Below are 20,718 nucleotides of genomic sequence, written 5' to 3' on the forward strand. Positions count from 1 at the left end.
GTCATGGCTACCTCACCTCCGAATGTGACGTTCAGACGGGTTTTACTTGGACAAAGGCTAACAGCATGGAATACTCTAGTTCAACGGTTGGGTGATATTCAATTATCCCATGAACCGGATGAATTTAGATGGAATCTTCATGTAGATGGTTCTTTCTCGGTTAAATCTTTATACAATGCAATCCTCCATTCTGATTTACCGAGTTGATAACAATAAGAAAATTTGGAAGATGAAGATACCATTAAAAATTAAGATTTTTGGATGGTACCTTCGTCGAGGAGTTATTCTTACTAAAGATAATCTTGTTAAGCGGAATTGGCACGGAAATACACGGTGTGTTTTCTGTCATCACGACGAAACCATCAAACACCTTTTCTTCCAGTGTAGTTTTGCGAAATCTATATGGTCAGTCATCCAAGTAGCGTCTACCATGTATCCCCCGACTAGTGTGGCAAATGTCTTTGGCAATTGGCTTCATGGTGTTGATGCAAGGTTTAAGTTGCTTCTTAGGGTGGGGGCGCTTGCGGTTATCCGGGCGCTATGGCTATGTAGAAATGACAAGATTTTTAACGATAAAAACTGTTCTTTGTTGCAGGTCATCTACGGATGTACGGGTATTCTCCGTTCATGGTTACCTCTTCGGCGGGCGGAGAACCAAGACCTATTTACGGAGGTCCGTACACGGTTGGAGGCTACGGCGAGGGATACTTTTTCCCGACATGGGTGGCAGCATAGTCTACGGATTGAAGCTCCACACTTGCCTTAGGCGTTATATAGTTTATCGTCTCGATATGTATTTCGCCTTTTTCTTTCTTTTAATGCTCGTTCTGGACTGTTGAAACAGCTGTGTGCATCCTGGTTATGCAGAGGCTGGATGTAATTGCTTATCAAAGTAATAAAACATCCTTTATCGAAAAAAGTTAAAAACAGGACTGAAGACGAATCAAGTGTACGTTCATATGGGAGAAAAGGAGAAACTAAATGAAAAATACTGTGCTTTTCTTGAGATGAGAAAAATACAATATGTGACACTAATGTTCCAGAAACATGCATAATTTAAAGTTTCAACTCATTAATTTCAGACAGTCCGAATACGAAATTTACATGTTCACAGAGCTCTACCATTCAAACGTACCTTCCTTTTTAGCACCTTTTAAAACTTTTAAACACTTTCGACACTGCTTTTGTTCAAACGGATATTTTCTCACAACATATATACTGCTGCTATTTCTCTAAATTGGGTACGTTAACTTTGAACTGCTGCCCTGTTGTCACTTGCTATGGCTGAATAAATTCATGAAGAACATTAAGCCAAAATGGCAGCTACCTGCATCGCCCTTGGCAAGATGCATGTTTTCAGACACGAATTTTGATTTGTTTCCAGAAAAAGGAAGGAGACAGCTAATCCTGTCAGCTTAATAAACCCAAAAAAAATTGCGACTTCAGTTCTCATGAGGAAAAATAAAGATATTAGCAGGTAAAACACGCCGCACGAATAGCTCTTGTATTTGCTGAAAAAGCATCAGATGATCAAAATAGGATTAAATTTGTTTTTCAAGATGCACACTAAGAAAATATATATACTCGCAATCAACTTCAAGTAAACTTCATAGTTTCACATTTCGAGTTGATGAATGTTGATGTGGTATTTTCCATGCCAAATGGTGAATACAGCAAACTGAAATCAGAGGCTCAAATGTGGTTCACCAAAAAAAAAAACTTCACACTCGAAAGAATTCACACAACAGAAACATAGTAAACAAGATGCATCTTCTGTGTGTGCTTAAATATACACCAAAATTTTCAGGCCATTTAGCTTCAGCAGAGGGTCAACCCATAGGGAGGTCATTCTTCACGTCTGTTCTGCATGTCATCAAAAGCAAAATGTAGCTTCAACTGTTTTGAATTCTTATTATTCTTAAAGTTAGTATCAAGCATCAGCAAGGATCCAAGATAAAAGCATACCAACAGGAAATATTTAGAGCAAATCTCTGATTAACTTGGAGTTTATGTAAAGCAGTCCAGTTATGGTGTTCCAGGTCCAAAATGATCAAACAGTTCCAAATTACACGAAGATATAGTAAACTTGGAGTTTATGTAAAAGTGATCCAAGTATTTCTTATAAATTACAACAAGGCATACTAGTCATTTCTTATACTGGTCATTTTGTCCTTAGATCACTAGGAATGAATACTACACTCTTCCCACACCAGAGAAGTAAGAAAAGAAACATAGGTAGGCAAGTCAATGCAAAGAACAATCTATTGCTCCCTCCGTTCCAAATTAATTGACGCAGATTTGTCTAGATATACATGTATCTAGCCGCGTTTTAGTGTGTAGATACATGCGAATTTAGATAAAATCTGCGTAAACTAAATTGGAACAGAGGGAGTATAAACATAGGATTTGCTATCACTAGATAAGTTCAGTACGGATTAGAATGCACCACAACACACGCACAGTACATGCTCAACTTTTTTAATTAGGAACCCTTTACTTGAAGAGTAATTACTGTCTGTCTCGTACTGAAATATGGAGCATCAAACATATATTGGATTTAGGAAGTTTTGGGCATCAAACTTCGGTCAGAACTAAAGTTTCTCCAAGCAATTAGACTCAGCCGAAGGGATGAGCAGATTAAAATCCATGCTAAAGGTTGTACAACAAAAACCAAAGGCCCTAATAAGGTAATTGTATAGAAATGGCAAAAGGAATTGTGGTAATAGAGTAGCTATCTGAAGTTGAAGAAAGACAAATCCAGCTACTTGAGAATATAATCACTCTGAACCATCATATGTCATAGACTAACTTTGGTGATTCCACTATCAGAGTTACAAAGACAGTACTTTCTCAACGGATATACACAATCGGAAAATGAGATGGATATACACAATCGGAAACGGACAGTCCAAGATGTCACACACCTACTGGAAATTAGCTAGTGTAGTTTCTCATTTGGGACTCATGAATCAGTACTATAGGTTCAAACTGTAGCTTTGAAGGGGATATTTAATTTCTCGGTAACTGAGGTAAAAGCCTCTCAAACAGAAATTAACAACGACTGATCTATAATACAAATATCCAAACAAGAAAAGACATGTTCTGAGTAGCAAGTAGCAACATACACCTCATGGAAAAGATTAGCTGCTGGCCACACATCCTACTTTGGGCTTGGGGCCTCCAACGCACTCTCAATCTGCAGGATTAGCTGATCAGCAGGCAGCGCTCCCTCCTGATACCAGCAGAAAACAAAATTAGAGCCCCAAAACCCATGTTAATACTTATGTTGTATTTATTACTTTATTAGCACTAATCGAACGACTACTCATGTACATGGAGAAAACATGGTTCATCAGACTTACGAAGCGGTAACAAGGTTCTCCATTCTTGAAGATTATGAAAGTTGGTAATGCTTGAATGCTGTAACGATTTGCAATGCTTGTGTATTTCTCTGTATCAATTTTCACAATGTTAATCTTGTCGCTCATCTTCTCATGCACCTCTTGAAGTATGGGGACCATGTATTGGCACGGACCGCACCTATCAAAAAGAATAAAAATAAATGCAAATATACAGCATAACGGTATGGATTTTACTGGTATCCCTACAACATTGCAATGCAATTTGAGGTATGAATCCTACTATAATAAACTCTACATGTTAGCAATCGGTATTAGCTCTTCCAGTTTGCAGTCTATACTGGTAGATGAGTAACCATTGAGGTTGACTCTTTAAATGTCAGAAGGAAAAAATGCACGTCTTCATCAAATGTAATTGATCATGCAAGGCAAAAGCATTCAAATTAGTAAGATTTACTTCATTTTAAATGGAACTCGTTTTTGGACTAAAGCAAAAGTATCACAGTAGCATTTTAAAAGTCCGCATGATGAACACTAAAGAAGAGGCCCAGGGGGATATCTGCTTACCATTCTTTTTCCCTATTGAAATGATAAAGATTGAATAAAAAACAACTCTGATTCTGTAGAAAGATCAGTACTATATATTTCGAAGGCAATCAGCAGAACATGGATACATTGTACAATTTTTTTAATAGAACATGAGCCAGGCCAAGTGCAATTCCCAAGAGGTTGGTGGTACTTTCTGGGTAGGAAAAGCCGAACAGGACATTCACTTCCACCATCAAACAACGCTCCATAAGGTTTAACACGGCAATAATAGAGATAACTTAAATAGAGATTTGGGAGCACATGTTTTGCAACTGGCTGCTTACCAAGTTGCATAGAAGTCGACTAGTAAAGGCTTTTCAGAGTTCTCCAATAACTCGTCAAATGAAGAAAACGTTTCCTTCTTAGCTTTGACCTATCGAAAAAGGAAGATAGAAACAATGAAAAAATGACATAAATAGACATATTTCAAAAACAATAGGTGGTAAAGTGATGTCAAGAGAGCATTTTTCACATCTATGCAAATGCCTATATAAGAATAAGAGAGTTTCACCATTAAGTAGGTTAGCCGTTAGGTGACTCATGATTACTGACTAATCCAAATCACATTTACTGATGGTTACATATTGCAGATTGGCCTAGGTCAAGCTAACAGCCCTAGTGGAAAAGATGTGTGACAAGATGAGCTACGAGATACATCAGATTATTTATTCATTACCCATGGAATACACAACTACACATGGACTGTGCTCTTAGACCCAATTTGCTCTTACTAAGATTGAGTTGGAACTCTATACACAATAGAAGCAGTGCCAATGTGTAACTTATAGCTCCAGATTCACATAACAGAGCGAGTTTCTATCCTACTATGGTCCAAATTAAAACCCCTCTGTAAGAGGGGCTTCCGTTCGCATGAGCAACGGGAAGCCAGCCAAAATAACAGTTCTATAAGCTCGTACACGCAGTGACAACGAGGAAAGAAACCAACCCTTGGTTGTAACAAAATGAGGGTTTCAGGGCAGATAGGATCTAATAATAGGGTAGCTTTTGATGTTGACAACATACAACTCTCCACCTGAATCGAGCTAACACAACCTTCATCACAAAGAGTTGGATTTTGCGCTGTGCATTGCGACATCCAAGATAGCTAGGTAGTAGAGATATCAAACTGTCGGTTCACATTATCCGCAGGGATAGAATACTAAACTGTCGTAAATCCAATCTGCTCTAAATTAGACTAAATTAGTACTCTGAACGAATTTATCTTCAAACTGTCTCAGGGGAAGGTGCCACATCTAGATAGATCATTCCAAGGGAATCCCAATGCATAAATCATAGTTCCAGCTCCAGGTTTACATCTCAGGCCGACCATTCTACCGTCTCGACAAAAATTACCTAGGTACAATTTCCGCCCGTTCCATCCATAAGCTAACGGAAGTAGGCCAAAAAAAAGGCAGAAGTATCAACCAGAACCAACGGGTAAGAGAAGAATGGCACGAGGTACTGACCAGGAGGGCAGCACCCCGACGAGGCGCCGCGGCCGCTCGCCGGAGCCCGACGGCCGGCGGAGAGCGGCGGTGCGGCGCCCACCGAGAGGCGCTCGGCGCCGGCGAGCACGCGACGGCGGGACGGGGCGACGCCAGCGCGGCGGCGGCGGTGGTGGTGGTGGTGGTGGTGAAGGCCGCCATGGGGTTCGCGCGCCTAGGGTTTTTGGGCGGCGCGCGTGTGGTGTGGTGTACCCGCTTCTCTTATCCCCGGTTCGGAGGAAGACGAGGGAAGAATAGAGATGATTCGGCCGGCGCCTGACTGGTGGGCCGCCATGTTGGTTTCAGCAGCTCTGTGCTGTGCACCGGGTTCACCTACCCTCCGGCGCCGTTCTCTGGTTGTGGACCCCACATGTCATGTTTCTCCTAACTTGATCAAGCCCTCACCTTTTGTCGTGCGCGGTGCGCCTAGGCTCCTCCTCCTCTCTCCCTTATCATCGAGACATCGACTTTTTTTATGATAGAGTTTCTTTTCTGCAAAAAAAATAGTCTATTAATAATCATCAACGGCGATAATAAAAGTTACAAATATGTCATGATGGAGTTGTCGAGAGGTGATCGTCCATTTTACTTTCACGAAAGACTAGTGTAGTACGACCTCTTGTTTTTCAACATGGATGGGAACACTCCACTTGGCGGCGAGAAGACATTGCTTCTGATGGGAAGATCAGAGAGTAGCCTATGCATTAGAGGTTGAGAAGAACACCATGAAGGCACATCAAAGGGCCTCCCTTTCGGCCAAAGATCACGGAGAGAAACTTTGCCACCATGTGATTCGCTCGACAATAGTTTGCTACCACAAAGATACAGGAAACAAGCACGACGCTTCGCATCCTCCCCTCGCCTCCATGGTCGGCCAGAAGAAAGCTCACCCACATAGCACCCACACACCTCAAGGTGACCACAAACCGCGACTTCATTGAAAGAAGCGGTGTCGATTCCCTCCCGATCCTGCTTCGACCATAGGAGCAGCCAGTCGTAGCTAGCGCCAGATTTAGCCTCCAATATCCTGAGAGTCGCTCCAACTACCGGGCATCAAAGCCTACTACCCCGCATATCGCCATACAACCTACAAATGAACTTCACATACGTTGCACTTGGGAGAAAGTATTACAATATTAGCCTCTAGTTTGGTGTTTTTACTTTGTTTGCATCACATGGAGAGGTAAAAATAATTCAACCACATGTCCCTCTGCCTTCCGAGCTACTTTCTCTATTCACTAATATAAGACATTTTGGCAAGCTTGTCAAAACGCATTATACTAGTGCACAAAAAAGTAGCTAATAATCATGCGCTAAAATCGGGCAATGTCTCCTAATGGAAATCAGTAGCCAAGTACTTGAAGTTTGCTAGAGAAGGTGACACAAGGGATCTTTTTTTTTGAGCCTCAAGGGATCATCTTTTTGTACAGTACTGTACTAGTATTTCACAAGTTCGCAAGAGAAGGAGCCGTCAGTAGTATACCGGGCAGGCCGGCGCCGAGACCGAGTGTCAGCCGATGCAAACGAGTCTGCCGTCCGTGCACCGAGTCCACGGAACGGATCCAACAGCAGTCCACAAGGCGTCCCGACCGACCGAAGAACAGACAGCCACCAACGCCAAGGATCTCCGGACCTCCGAAAATCCCTCGCCCAAATCCTCCCGACGCTAGGGTTCGTGGCCGGGGGATCGAATTCCAGCCTCCCCGCTATTCCTCCGCGGATTCAGCATGGGCTCCCCGCAGGACCCGTTCTACATCGTCCGAGAGGAGATCCAGGGCTCGGTACTAATCCCCACCTCCCCCCTGCCCTTTTGGCTCTTCTCATCAGTCGCTTCCACTTCAGTTACTGCGAATTTCGTCCAAATATTAGGTCTGTAACTTCTGTAGTTTGTAGTACGACAGTTTCTTCAGTACTAGCATATGGCTGAGGGAACCACTAAACGGATAGATGAAAATATCTTTCTGGGAGCGAAAATCTGTATGCCGGCTATCTTGTGTTGCGAAGCTGGGAAGATTGTCTATCCTATTTAAACACTGCCTGATGGACTTGCAGAACGCTAGTCTGCGAGGGAGGTTGTTTCGCTGTATGTGAGCAGCTGTCTCGTGTCGGCTATCATTTCCGTGACATAAGGGGGGCAAAATTACTATCATGTGCAAGGGAGGTCTTTAAATGATTTTTTTGCTAGTTTGTTTAGGAGTTCTGTAGTATTGGGATACATTCTTGAATATATGTCCATGTGGATTTTAGGCATGGTTCTCCGAATACCTGATACAGTATACGCTTCTGTAACTTGTCATCTTTATCTGGTAATAATCTCAGGCCTCTTAGACTGGATAGTTCAGAAAATCAGTTGTTACAGTTTGGGTGCTATTGAGTATTTTATAGTTTCACAAATCAAATGCAGTTACCTATATCTTATTCCTGAAGATAATGCTCGTTTGTAGTCGTGGTGCTTAATATTCCCCTATAGTTACAGAAATACATTTCATCATAAACCTGCATGTCTCATCTGTATTCTCTCCTTTTAGTCCTGAGGATAATGATCTTTCTTTTGCAGATTAGCAAGCTGCAGAGTAATTTCCATAGGTGGGAGGATGTTGCTTCAAATACCGGAGAATATGTTCACCTGACCAAAGAGCTTCTCACCAGCTGTGAGAGCATTGAGTGGCAGGTATGACAACACATCAAAAGATGCCAATACTCTTTTTATAGACTTCTTGATTTCCATCATTTCTTTATATGTATGGCATTTAATATATCGACTCTGAACTTATAATGGGAACTGTTTATTTCTTTGGACTGACGGATTTTTGTTTATGCCAAAGGTGGATGAGTTGGAAAAGACAATCACAGTTGCATCAAGAGATCCAGCATATTACAGGCTCGATGAAGTTGAACTCTCCAGGCGACGGAACTGGATTGGCTCTGCTCGTAATCAGGTATTTTGATCTAACATCATTCCTTTTCATTCTTCCTTTGCCTTCGTTATAACAACCAAACTGGTTTGAGGATTAATTCTGAACGAATTGCACTACAGATTTTCTTCACTGTCTTTATTCCAACTATCTCATAGAATTACCAACGAGGCACATCTCTTCTCCCTTCTTTGAAGAAAAATATGGCACTATTTTTTCTAACTCTTGAGCATGCATGGTTGACACTGTTACAACTGAATATGATATTATGTGGTATGGACTAAAAGATCGATAGGAACAGGAACGATATTTTATCTTTGTTTTTATCTCTACGATTGTCTATGTGAAGTTTATTTATTCTGGGTTCGTATCTCTGGACAAACATATCCAGGTGGGTACTGTCAGGACATCTGTTGAAAAGGGGAAGAGCAATTCAGCAATGGCAAGACATCAGGACCTGACGGGCACAAGCAGAAGTAACCACTATTCTTCACAAGAGAATGATGATTATATTGATTCAGAATCAGATAGACAGCTGCTACTCATGAGGTGAGTCTGATTTCTCTTAATTTTTATGTACTGTGCAGATATGTTGATTAGAAGCATGTTTCATTTTCCCTCTAAAAAGAAAATTATTATCTGTTCAACATGACATGTAGGACAACCAACTCAAGTTTCTTATTTTTTGTAAGTAGTAGCTTTAAATTTGTGTTTACTGATGTTCTTTCCGTAGATTAAACAGTTTGTTATGTCTGCTGATTGCCGGTGTTTTAGGCAAGCATGAGCATGCTAACAATTTTTATCAAGGTGTTTGCTTTTGACACACCCTAAGTAGCAGATGAGTATTGTGTCTACACTCTTAGTGCCTTTGTGTTGGAATCTAAGATTAGTGTAATAGTACTCTAGTAGAGTCTAGAATGCTCTAGGGGAATTGGAGATTAGTAGTCTCCTAGGAAAGTCTAGAATATTCCAGTAGTGTGCTAGAATCTAAGTTAGTTTATTAGCAAAGTCTAGAGTATTCTAGGGAGTGTTAGTATAGTAGTAGTGTCTAGACTATTCTAGTGTATGAGTTAACATGTAAGCCTAAGTTGAGCTATATATATGAGAGGGTGTGGAGGTCCAAGTGACCAACCCATCCACAATTTCCCCAAAAGCCTACATGGTATCAGAGCTAGAGGCAGTGATGGTGTGTGCTACGGGCTGCCTGTGATGATTCGGTGGAGTGAGGTGGAGTTCCGCAAAATCCGGGGAAATACAACGGACGGGCGAGAGGAGTGGAGTGCTGCCCAGGTAGAAGTGTTGATGTGAGCTGCTGCGGAGGTGCGGAGCCAACCGTCCGCAGCGTTCGGAGTGGTGGTGAATCTTGCAAAGTTCGGTGTGGTGGTGAAGGGAGAAGTCTGTGTGAGGTGCAGCTGCTTGTGGCTTGCGGTGAAGAGGGAGAAGCAAAGGTGCTGATTTACTGCGTGTGCGAGTAGAGGACGAGAGGAGAGACCTAAGCTGCGTGTGCAGCCGAGAAGAAAGATCCCAGAGGGGTCGAGAGATCTGCAAGAGTAGATCAAATATAGCAGAGAAGAGAAGAAGCACATAAGCGGGTTTGTTGGTGATTTTCAGCAATATTGATCAATGGGGGAGAATCAAACAATTGAGAAGCTACTTGAGAAAATGACTCAATTGCTCAAGGAGATTGAGAAGTTGAGACAATCAAGGGAGAGTGCAGAAATTCCAAAACAAAGTGGAAAAACAAGCTGTCCTAGGAAATTGTGTGAATCTTGCACAAACGGAAGAAGCAATCTCAAGTCAGGCTCCTGCATTAAATGGAACTTGTTCAAATTGGATTCTGGATTCGGGAGCATCGGCACATGTCACGGGTAAGTGGAGTGAGTTTGCATCATATACTCCACATCCACCCATGCATAAAGAGACAATCCAAACAGCCGATGGAACTTATCAACTTTGTGAAAGGGGTCGGCACGGTGAAATGCACTCCGTCCATTACATTGTCTTCGGTATTATATGCTCCATCGTTTTCGGTGAGTTTGGTGTCTATGAGCTCTTTGGTTGATGATATTGATTGTCGAATAATTGCCGATCGATATAATTGTATAATTGAAGAGAGGAAGACTGGAAGGAGGCTTGGGATTGGTGTGAGACATAAGGGATTGTGGTACTTGGATAGAAGGGAAACCGATGAAGCATTGTGCACTGCTCTCACAGTTGTTACCAATGATGATGAGGCAAGGTTGATACTCCAACATTGTCGATTGGGCCATATGTCCTTTGATACTATGAGTAAGATATTCCCTGAAGAAATGAAGAAGGTGGACAAAGAAAAACTTGTGTGTGATGCATGTGAGTTTGGAAAACACTCCAGGACATCATATGTGAGTCGTGGACTGCGGAGCACGTTGCCCTTTATCTCGATTCACTCGATGTATGGACTTCCCCGGTGGTCTCGTTAGCGGGATGAAGTATTTTGTCACCTTCATTGATTGCTACTCCCGAATGACTTGGATATATTTTCTGAAACATAAAAGTGAGGTGCTTACATGCTTCAAGGACTTCTATGCATATGTCCAAAATCGCTTCAACGCTAGTATTCAAATTATCAGGACAGATAATGGGACGGAGTATGTGAACAATGAATTTGGCAATTTTCTTTTCCAAAAAGGAACACTTCATCAAACTTCATGTCCTGATACTTCTTCACAGAATGGAGTAGCTGAAAGGAAGAATCGTCATCTGCTGGAGGTGGCTCGATCACTTATGTTTACCATGAATGTGCCCAAATTCTTGTGGAGTGAAGCGGTTATGATCGCTACTTATCTCATCAACCGGATGCCCTCAAGAGTGCTTGGGATGAAGACTCCATATGAAATGATCTATGGCCAAAATGAGTTCATCGTTCCGCCAAAGGTGTTTGGGTGTACTTGCTTTGTTAGAGACCATAGACCTTCGGTGGGAAAATTGGATCCTCGTCTTTGTGAAGTGCATCTTCATTGGATACCCATACGGACAAAAGGGCTACAAGTGTTGAAGCCCTAGTGAGCGGAGAACATTTGTTAGCATGGATATGACATTTAGAGAGTCTGAGCCGTTCTATGGAGAGAAGACGGACCTCAGCTCGTTGTTTGACTTTGACTCTCGTAGCACAATCGAAGCTAGTCGAGAGGGGAGAGTGAACTTTTGAGGACAAAGGAACATGAACCATCCAGAGTTGTTGTTGGTTCAATTCCATCTCCTACGAGTGAAGAGAGATGGACAAAGCCAAATGAGGAAGAAAATCTAAGGGTGTCTACAAGGAGACAAGCTACAAGTGAAGAGAGATGGAGAAAGCCAAACGAGGAAGAGAACTTGAAAGTGTATACACGGAGAAAATCGCAACATGAGCAGCAGCAACAACAGGTTCCCACGACAAGTGACACACAGGTGCACGGGGAGCAACATGTGCAACAACAGGTTCCCACGACAAGTGACACACGGAGTGCGGGGGAGCAACATGCTCCAATAGGTGTTGAAGCGATGAATTGTCCGATGACGCGAGTCCATCTATTACGAGGATTCAATGGACTTGCCCATTGCCTTAAGAAAAGGAACCCGAGCTGCAGCTAGAAAACCTCCAAATTGGTACCAGGAGGAGCATGCCATTGCTAATTATGTATCATATGCATCTCTATCTACGAACTACAGGGCCTTCATCGCATCATTGCAATCTGTGGTGATCCCAAGAGATTGGAAAGAAGCAAAACAAAACCCAAAGTGGTATGAGGCCATGTTGGAGGAAATGAAAGCTCTTGAGAAGAACAATACATGGGATCTTGTTACTCTTCCAGCTGGAAAACGTCCAGTTACTTGCAAATGGGTGTATTCCGTGAAGCAATCCCCAGAAGGGAAAATAGAACAATACAAGGCAAGGTTGGTGGCAAGGGGTTACAGTCAAACATATGGGATTGACTATGACGAGACCTCTGTTGCAAAGATGAGTACTATAAGAACTCTTATTTCTTGTGCTGCTAACTTTGGTTGGCCCTTGCATCAGCTGGATGTCAAGAATGCTTTCTTGCATGGAGATCTCCGGGAAGAAGTTTATATGGACATTCCACTCGGCTTTAGTAACTCCAACACCCGGGGAAGGTGTGCAGATTGAAGAAGTCTTTATATGGTCTCAAGCGGTCACCAAGGGCATGGTTTGATAGGTTCGGAGAGCCATGCGCAATATGGGTTACAAGCAATGTAATAGGGATCATACCGTGTTCTATAGGCATTCGGGGCGTCGTATTACCATCCTTGCGGTTTATGTGGATGACATTGTTATCCTTGGAGACGATAATGATGAAATAAGCCGAGTTGAAGATGAGATTGAGCAGAGAATTTGAGGTTAAGGATCTAGGACAACTCAAGTATTTCTTGGATATTGAGATTGCGAGATCTCCTAAAGGAATAGTTATCTCTCAATGGAAATATGTGTTGGATCTACTCAATGAGACTGGTATGCTTGGGTGTCGGCTCGCTTCAACTCCTATTGAGCAAAATCACCAGCTATGTGCTCAGTCAGGAGATCCAGTTAATAGAGAGCGCTACCAACGGCTTGTTGGTCGACTTATCTATTTATGCCATACGAGACCTGATATATCTTATGCCATGAGTGTGGTGAGCCGCTACATGCATGACCCAAGAAGTGGACATCTAGAGGCAGCTTATAGAATTTTACGCTATCTGAAAGGAAGTCCTGGAAAAGGTCTATGGTTCAAGGCCAATGGGCACTTGAGTGTGGAGGGATATTGTGACGCGATTGGGCAAGTTGCCTTGATGACGAAAGGTCAACATCGGGCTTTTGTGTCTTCGTAGGAGGAAACTTGGTATCTTGGAGGAGCAAGAAGCGACATGTGGTCTCAAGATCAAGCTGCGAAGCGAGTATAGAGCAATGGCGGTGTGTTTGTGTGAGATGTTATGGATGAAAGGCCTCCTATCGGAATTGAAGCTACTGCGGAGAGGGCCATTGAATCTTTGGTGCGACAATAAGTCGGCAATAAACATTGCTAACAATCCCGTTCGAGCATGACCGAACAAAGCATGTGGAAATAGATCGATTCTTCATTAAAGAACGGCTTGACGAAGGAACCTTGAAGTTAAGCCATGTAACCTCTAGAGAACAAATAGCAGATTGTCTAACCAAAGGATTAGGTAGTAAGGAATGTTTGTTGGCATGTAACAAGATGGGAATGATAGATATCCATCGCCCATCTTGAGGGGAGTGTTGGAATCTAAGATTAGTGTAATAGTACTCTAGTAGAGTCTAGAATGCTCTAGGGGAATTGGAGATTAGTAGTCTCCTAGGAAAGTCTAGAATATTCCAGTAGTGTGCTAGAATCTAAGTTAGTTTATTAGCAAGTCTAGAGTATTCTAGGGAGTGTTAGTATAGTAGTAGTGTCTAGACTATTCTAGTGTATGAGTTAACATGTAAGCCTAAGTTTAGCTATATATATGAGAGGGTGTGGAGGTCCAAGTGACCAACCCATCCACAATTTCCCCAAAAGCCTACACTTTGCTAGTACTTATGGATAATAGTAATTTAACGTTTTAGTCAACTGAAATCATCTTATCTGTATGTGCCCATTTGCGTTCGACCCTTGAGACCTTTATGAGTATGATCTTAGTTATCATTAAAAGATACTTTTATGTATGAACTACACAATTATTTTTCACAGTTGTTTCTGCTATTATGGAATACTCGTGCTAATATGCTATGCTGTCAGACTGTCGGTTACAATCATATTATCCCTTGACCTTTTCTCATTCAGTTGTCAAGTAGGTAATGAAGGTTTAATTTTGTAACATGAAACTTACCCGGTTATTTACTCTGCTACTGAACCAAGGTTTTTGAGTCACCGAAGCAAGTCAAGTCAGCAGCCCTCTGGCTTGAAAATTAGTCGGACCAATTCAGTGATTAGCGTGATTAGTTTGCTGATTAGTCGCAAGTCCCTAGTTTCTACCAAACAACTTGGGGATTAGCCGCGACTAATCAGCGACCCATATACCATGACCGCAACTGTAAAGTTCATATAGTCTGCATTGCTTTGATGCTTGTACTGAATTTCCTCCAGGCAGCAGGATGATGAACTTGATGAGCTCAGTGAGAGCGTAATCAGGATCGGAAGCGTAGGGCTAACCATACATGAAGAACTGTCTGGACAGGTAGTTGTTACTGGCATGCATGCTCTAGGTTGATAGACTTGTGTGAGTACTAGTAAGACTTAAAAATGCTCACTAATTGAATATCCCGTATGATCATCTATCTATGGGTGAGACATTTTATTTGATTTTTCAGTTGCCCAGTTGTTACTTAGTTACTATTTTTTGTTGATAGTGTAGCATCATGAGAAGTGTATATATGGGAAAGGAAGTAACTGGAGTACATGTTACTGTGTGTTTTTACAGGAAAGGATCATTAACGAGCTAAGCCTGGAGATGGAGACTACTTCAAACAGACTCGACTTCGTGCAGGTTACTTCACCATCTTCAGAATCGGAACCAATTTATATTGCACTCATGCCCCAGTTTGTGCACTGTCAGAAGACACACTAGGAGGAAAGAGTATTATTATCTGACACGATTTATATTGCACTCATTCCCCTGATGTACTCATGCGCCAATTTATATTGCACTCATGCCCCTGATGCATAGTTTGTCACTCTGACACGATTTTCTCATTTTTGTCTGCGCAGAAAAAAATAGGAGCGGTAATGAAGAAGGCCGGCATCAAGGGTCAGATCATGCTGATCCTGTTCCTGGTCGTCCTGTTCATTGTACTTTTCGTTCTAGTGTTCTTGACATAGCATTGTAGGATGATGTACGTGTACCTGTACGTTGTGTAGAAATATATGTACGAGTTACCCATTTTACCTGGCTCTTGTGGTGGCAAATTTGGAAGAGAAAAAATCTGGCAATTGTCTGGGGTTCACAATTTTCTGTCATCTGAGACAAGATAAAACATCGACATTTTGTATTAAATTAACTGGTTGCCGTGTGTTGTAAACACGCGGTTGGATCAAGACAGAGATGTACATCCACGCTGACAACCTAACATCATCATGCCTTGGCTAGCTTGATCACATTTTATTTGGACGTAATTAACAGCTAGTAGTCCACATTAGTCCTTGCTAATTATCACTGCCAAGCTAAGCTACGTACTACCGTCAAAGCTGGCATTGGCAACTTGGCAAGCGAAAGCGAGTGCATGCGTGCGTAGTCTAGAAGCCGAGGCTCTCCGCTGCGGCCTCGACGACGGTCTGCGCGAGGGACGACCAGGAGAGGTCGCCGGCGACGGTGCCGGGGTTGCGGGCGGAGCAGTTCCTGCGGACCTGGCCCTGGTTGCCGGTGAGCACCTTGATCTGCCCCATCTTGACCATGGACACGCCGAACTGGTTGAAGAAGTCCTGCTGGCTGCGCGCGAAGCGCTCGACGAGCGGCCGGGTGGCGGCGTTGGTGTAGAGGTCCTGGTCGGAGGTGAAGAGGCCCTGGCGGTTGAGCAGGTTGACGTAGTACTTGTTGTCGAACGCGTTGGGGGTGCGGACGTCCAGCGCGGTGCGGCGGTCGGTGCCCTTGGCCGGGCACGTCTGCTTGAGCTTGCCGAGGAAGTCGGGGTTCATGGTCGGGTCGGGGCGCGGGAAGAGGCGGTCGTCGAAGGAGGTGCAGTGGCCCAGCCCCACGGTGTGGCCGCCGGAGAGCGCGACGAGGTCGGTGGCGTCGAGGTTGATGCTGCGGAGCACGGCGAGGAGGGCTGGCACGGTGGCGGTGGGCGCGGGGAGGCCGGAGAGCACGTCCTGCACGGTGGCGAAGCGCGGGCTGTCGCGGCGGCCGAGCGGCACACGGTAGGAGGGCCCGCCGGTGGAGACCACCGAGTCGCGCGCGGCGAGCGCGAGGATGTCGGAGCAGGAGACGACGGCGCCCCGGCACTCCCGCTCGAGCCGGTCGCGGATGGCGTTGATGGCGGCGAAGGCGGACGGGCGCAGCGTGAGGTTCGGCGGCGCCTGCTGCTCGCCGGGACCGGTTGCTGACCCGTCGAGGAGGACCGACGCGTCGCAGCCCTGCACGAAGCAGTCGTGGAAGTGGAGGCGGAGGAGTCCGGCGGCGATGCCGACGTCCTTGCGGACGGCGTCCTTGACGTAGTCCTGCACGATGGACTCCGCTCTCGGACAGCTCCGTCTGTAGAAGTCGAATGACAGGCCCTGCGCCACCGGCGGCTGCCTCAGGTTGCCGGCACCCTCTTGCTCCGCCGCGGCAAGTGGCCAGCTTGCCACTGCCACCGCCATCAGTGCTGCTGCAGCGAGCAGAGGAGTAGGAGCCATCACTACTGCTATGCTCTCCGTGTGTCTCACCTGGCTCAGTGACTAACTGGGCTGCTCACCTGCGTAGCTACGACCTTGGTTTTTTATATAGACGCTTGTGAGTGACACGTAGGAGCACCACCGGATCACATGATCGATGGTGATGAATACGAGAGCAGTGAGCAAGTGAGCGGTGAGATAGGAACAAGGGATCCTATCTCTGCCTTACGTCCATGTTTAGTTGGACGCAGAATTCAGTGTTCGCGATCGAGCGGTGGGATAATAGTACGTCTGTGTATGTACACCAGGCTACCGACAATTCTTTTATATCTAAAAAATGTGAGCTCACCAGTACTCTCTCCTCCGTCGGTGGATAAGTGTATTTCAAGTTGTATTCCAAATCAATCTTACTTGAATTTCACCAAATTTATAGAATGAGTACCAACATCTATAAGGCTATATTGGTCGATTGTTAAAACTACCCCGACAAAATGATAATCGACTTTGATGAATTTCGTTCGGGATTTTGTATTAGATGAAAGGTATGTGTCACCGATGTTACCACACCAAGAACACTGGAGATTGGTCTTGAGAGATCCCAACTTCGTAAACAAAGACCGTAGCCAAATGACCTCGGCCTTCGCATTGACAACGGCCTACGAGGCATCGTCGCTTGTTTGCAAGCGTTTTAGGCAGTCAAGTGCATATGTCCTCGTTGATCGCCGATCATCCGAACTACCAGCCTAGTCCAATTTGCTGTAGAAAAGGCAAAGAGCAACCCTGAAAGGACATGCTGAAGGGTGCGAACAATAAGAGGTGGTGAAATGGACATAGCACAAGATGCACTTCACAATTGATCTATGGTATCTTAGGGGGAACGATGGCAAGCATGGTTAACTGCATAAGATATATCCGGATGTGTGATCCTCAGGTACCAAAAACCACCAACAATACTAGGGGTACTCCGTAGGTAGCGTCGTCAAACCTACTCATTTTTTTGATAATAGATGGTTTATATTACTTAAAGGACGTACGGATTCCCAATAATTCTTTTGGTCGAGCACAAATGTCGATACACCGGAGCTAGCCAGCGATATATGCGCAGCAGAGAAAAGAATGAAGTCCCAGCACTGCATACATGCATCACCAGACCGAGAGTGAGACTGACCCATGCATCAGACATTCAGACGATTGACGACTAAACAAGTCAGGCTAGGCCACCGCTTGTCCACGGAGGCAGTGCAGGTGAGACATATGGCGCATGCACCCGGCCGCTTGTTCAGCGCACGACGCGTCGCCGCGTCACGTGAGTCCAAGCATGAATAAACGAGGCTACCTACTGTCCAAAAAAGAGAGACGAGGCTACGGCACAGTACGAATGAACTCGAACAGCACGCACCGCCCTGCAAAGTAGGCGCGCCCATCCCCATCCGGTCCTCGTCTTCTGTCTAAAACTACTGGCTTCAACTACGGATCCCAGCTTCTAGTTTGTATAGGTTTTGTGTCCAACGTGACATATCATGTGAATCTTTCAAAGCAAACATGTGAATGGTCATTATTTATGAACATGTTTTTTGAAACACGTCTTTTGATAATTTAATCTCTTATTTTTTATGGTTAGGATTGTTCGATCATAATGGATTTAGGGCAGGAGACAACCAACATTGACGGTAAGCCACCTTCAAAACTCTCTTCACTCTTGTTTAAATTGTTTTCTAGAATACGAGGTATGTGTCATGACCCTCATCCCTCTAGGACCTATAATTGGGTTGTTGTCTTCTTGAGCTACCAGCCTACCAGCCTACCAGCCGAGAGCACATGTACATATACGGGAGGCTATGAAAATGCAATCTAGATCCCTTAAAAGAACTTGTCTTTAGTGTTGCACCTTTGCACGCAGTTAGATATATACCGAGCAATCCCATCATGAACCAGATACAATATCATAGGCGGTTATTTATTTATACTAAGCTTTTTTACCTCCTTGGAACTCATTTGGTACATAAAACTTAATCAATGCATGATTCTATTGCACAATGCAAAATTAAGATGCATTATTTGGTTATACAATTCTAACTTCCACCATGGAGAATACAACTCATTATGTTAAAATCACATTTCATAAGTACAATATTATTTTGTTGTTATCTTTGCGAGACACGAAAAAAAAACTCTCGATAAGCTAAGTGTCGTTGCCTAATCGACGATACCTCGGAGGAGGGATCCTCACGAGGGGGAGAAGAAGTAGGGGCCATAGGGCGGAGTGCACACGGGACGGTGGTACGCGAGTTACCCAGCTTCGGAACACCTGCACGATGACAGGGCCTATTGCTGCTTGTCTGGAATTATCTGGGCGCTTGCGCGTTGTTACAATGGTTGTGGTTGTGCCTCTAGGGCTCCCGGGATCCGGCTTATAAAGGCGCACGGATCTAGGGTTTACATGGAGAGTCCTAGCCGGATTACAGATTGCCTAGTCTACGTTACAATATCTTGCCGTGTACGTCAAGGATCCGCCTTCCCTATACGTCGTACTGGATCCGGGTTCCTTATGGGCCTCCATGGATCCGGGTTCCTCCAAAGGTCGGTGCGGATCCGGCTATCTGATCCTGGGCCGGACTTCATCCTTCATGATCAACAGCAACTGGGCCGCCCGATGGGCCTCATGCCACCATCACCGTCTATGGGCCACCCGGGCTTGCCGGATCTAGGCACTGTCGATGGTACACCCATGAAGTATACCCACAACACTAAGTTTCTTCAGATTTGAGAGAAATAGAATATAAGGAAATTTCGTGCCAACTTGGCTTCATTTTGACCCTTAGATGAAATGTAGGAAATTATATATGCCGTTGTCCATATTATGAACGTATAAGTTATATTGTAAAAGAGCTCCAAAGCTGCAGTCTAATAAATATATTGGTAGGGATTTCTAGAGTGCATGATTATCATTTTGAGGAGAAATATTCTGGAGTTTGTAAGATGTGTGCTAGACGTATTTCCTTAAGTCATTACATTGGCATTGTTCACTTATTAGTTTTTTCATGGAATAGTACGTCTTTCTTGTTCCTTTTTCAACAATCTAGTGACATCATTTTTTTTTTGAGTGAAATGCATCTACCGTCCTTGAACTTGTTGTTGTAGTCTAAAACAGTCCTTGAACTCAAAAAAAGTTTGCCCAAACAGTCCCTAATCTCACTTCGTAGGTCCATATATACGGTCCAAAGTATGATTCACCACCCGTCTTTTGACGACGTGGCACCGATCACGCCCACGGCGTCGTTCCCCATTGTTAGAAATTGTACACGAGCTCAGCGGCCCACAGCTGCGGTACCCACCCGATAACCACGACGCCCGTGCGTTGCGTTGCGCTGCCGCGTCGCCGAGCAAGGACGCCGCCGCTTCCGCCAGTCTCTGCGCGGCCGTCGCGCAGTGTCCAGGTAATAAAGTGTTGGTTCATGTCGCTGAGCACGGTGGCCAACTCCCTGTCCCTGATATGCTTTGCCCGGAGAGACGATGTCGTGCCGACGGGAACGTACAACACCGACGATGGCGGCTACATGTCGCACACCGTCGGGCTTGTCGCCTTCGCCCCCCTTGACTGGTGCGAGCTGGTCGGCGCACACAATGTGCTCCACACAACGCCTAGGAAAGAACGACGGGCGTGAGTGGATGAGCAATGGCGGCGCTGCTCGGCCGCGAGCACGGAGTGGCCGTCCCAGCACCTACGTGCAAGGGTGGCGTGAGTGGATGAGCAAGGGCGGCGCTGCCTCGCCTTCTGATTCCGCCGGCTCAACGTTTCCGGCGCACTCGCTCGTCCCTGGTTCCCAACCACACGTGGATTTTTTTTATTCTTGGGAGAGCCTTGGACGGGTTTCATATGTAGGTTTGGACCGTATGTGGACATAGAAAGATTGATTAGGGACCGTATCAGTGCATCTTCTGAATTCAACGACGGTCTTGGACATGGCCGACAAGTTCAAGGACGACGGATGCATTTCACTCTTTTTTTTCTCTTTCAAAATAGGGACAGCTCTAGCCCTCTGCATGG

General features: G+C 44.6%; 3 protein-coding genes across 3 annotated transcripts; 1 reads left to right on the forward strand and 2 right to left on the reverse strand.

Annotated features, from left to right (window-relative positions):
* Window positions 1-1,595: 1,595 nt before the first annotated feature.
* LOC124660295 (thioredoxin Y, chloroplastic-like) lies at window positions 1,596-5,608 on the reverse strand. The gene is made up of 5 exons (XM_047198106.1): window positions 5,414-5,608; window positions 4,232-4,320; window positions 3,363-3,540; window positions 3,128-3,232; window positions 1,596-1,863 (listed from the first exon to the last, which is right to left on the reverse strand). The coding sequence occupies exons 1-4, from the start codon at window positions 5,591-5,593 to the stop codon at window positions 3,161-3,163; spliced, it is 519 nt and encodes a 172-aa protein (XP_047054062.1). The 5' UTR covers window positions 5,594-5,608; the 3' UTR covers window positions 1,596-1,863; window positions 3,128-3,160.
* Window positions 5,609-7,084: 1,476 nt separating this feature from the next.
* Window positions 7,085-15,395, forward strand: LOC124660294 (syntaxin-61-like). Its single transcript, XM_047198105.1, has 7 exons — window positions 7,085-7,212; window positions 7,989-8,102; window positions 8,257-8,370; window positions 8,738-8,895; window positions 14,448-14,538; window positions 14,782-14,847; window positions 15,069-15,395. The coding sequence occupies exons 1-7, from the start codon at window positions 7,159-7,161 to the stop codon at window positions 15,177-15,179; spliced, it is 708 nt and encodes a 235-aa protein (XP_047054061.1). The 5' UTR covers window positions 7,085-7,158; the 3' UTR covers window positions 15,180-15,395.
* A 198-nt stretch (window positions 15,396-15,593) lies between these two features.
* LOC124659144 (cationic peroxidase SPC4-like) lies at window positions 15,594-16,691 on the reverse strand. Its single transcript, XM_047197078.1, has one exon. It carries the CDS (start codon window positions 16,689-16,691, stop codon window positions 15,594-15,596), a length of 1,098 nt encoding a protein of 365 aa, XP_047053034.1.
* Between the last annotated feature and the right edge of the window lie 4,027 nt (window positions 16,692-20,718).

Source organism: Lolium rigidum, chromosome 6 (assembly GCF_022539505.1).
Source record: "Lolium rigidum isolate FL_2022 chromosome 6, APGP_CSIRO_Lrig_0.1, whole genome shotgun sequence".
NCBI lineage: Eukaryota > Viridiplantae > Streptophyta > Magnoliopsida > Poales > Poaceae > Lolium > Lolium rigidum.

Bases quoted from the DNA above. Each gene is read 5' to 3' on its own strand.
- LOC124659144 (XM_047197078.1), bottom strand. From the start codon at position 16,691: ATGGCTCCTACTCCTCTGCTCGCTGCAGCAGCACTGATGGCGGTGGCA.
- LOC124660295 (XM_047198106.1), bottom strand. From the start codon at position 5,593: ATGGCGGCCTTCACCACCACCACCACCACCACCGCCGCCGCCGCGCTG. The intron at 4,321-5,413 runs GTCAGTACCTCG...CTTTTTCGATAG, and splicing joins GTCGGGGTGCTGCCCTCCTG to GTCAAAGCTAAGAAGGAAAC. The intron at 3,233-3,362 runs GTAAGTCTGATG...TGCTGGTATCAG, and splicing joins GAGAACCTTGTTACCGCTTC to GAGGGAGCGCTGCCTGCTGA.
- LOC124660294 (XM_047198105.1), top strand. From the start codon at position 7,159: ATGGGCTCCCCGCAGGACCCGTTCTACATCGTCCGAGAGGAGATCCAG. The intron at 8,896-14,447 runs GTGAGTCTGATT...AATTTCCTCCAG, and splicing joins AGACAGCTGCTACTCATGAG to GCAGCAGGATGATGAACTTG. The intron at 14,539-14,781 runs GTAGTTGTTACT...GTGTTTTTACAG, and splicing joins ATGAAGAACTGTCTGGACAG to GAAAGGATCATTAACGAGCT.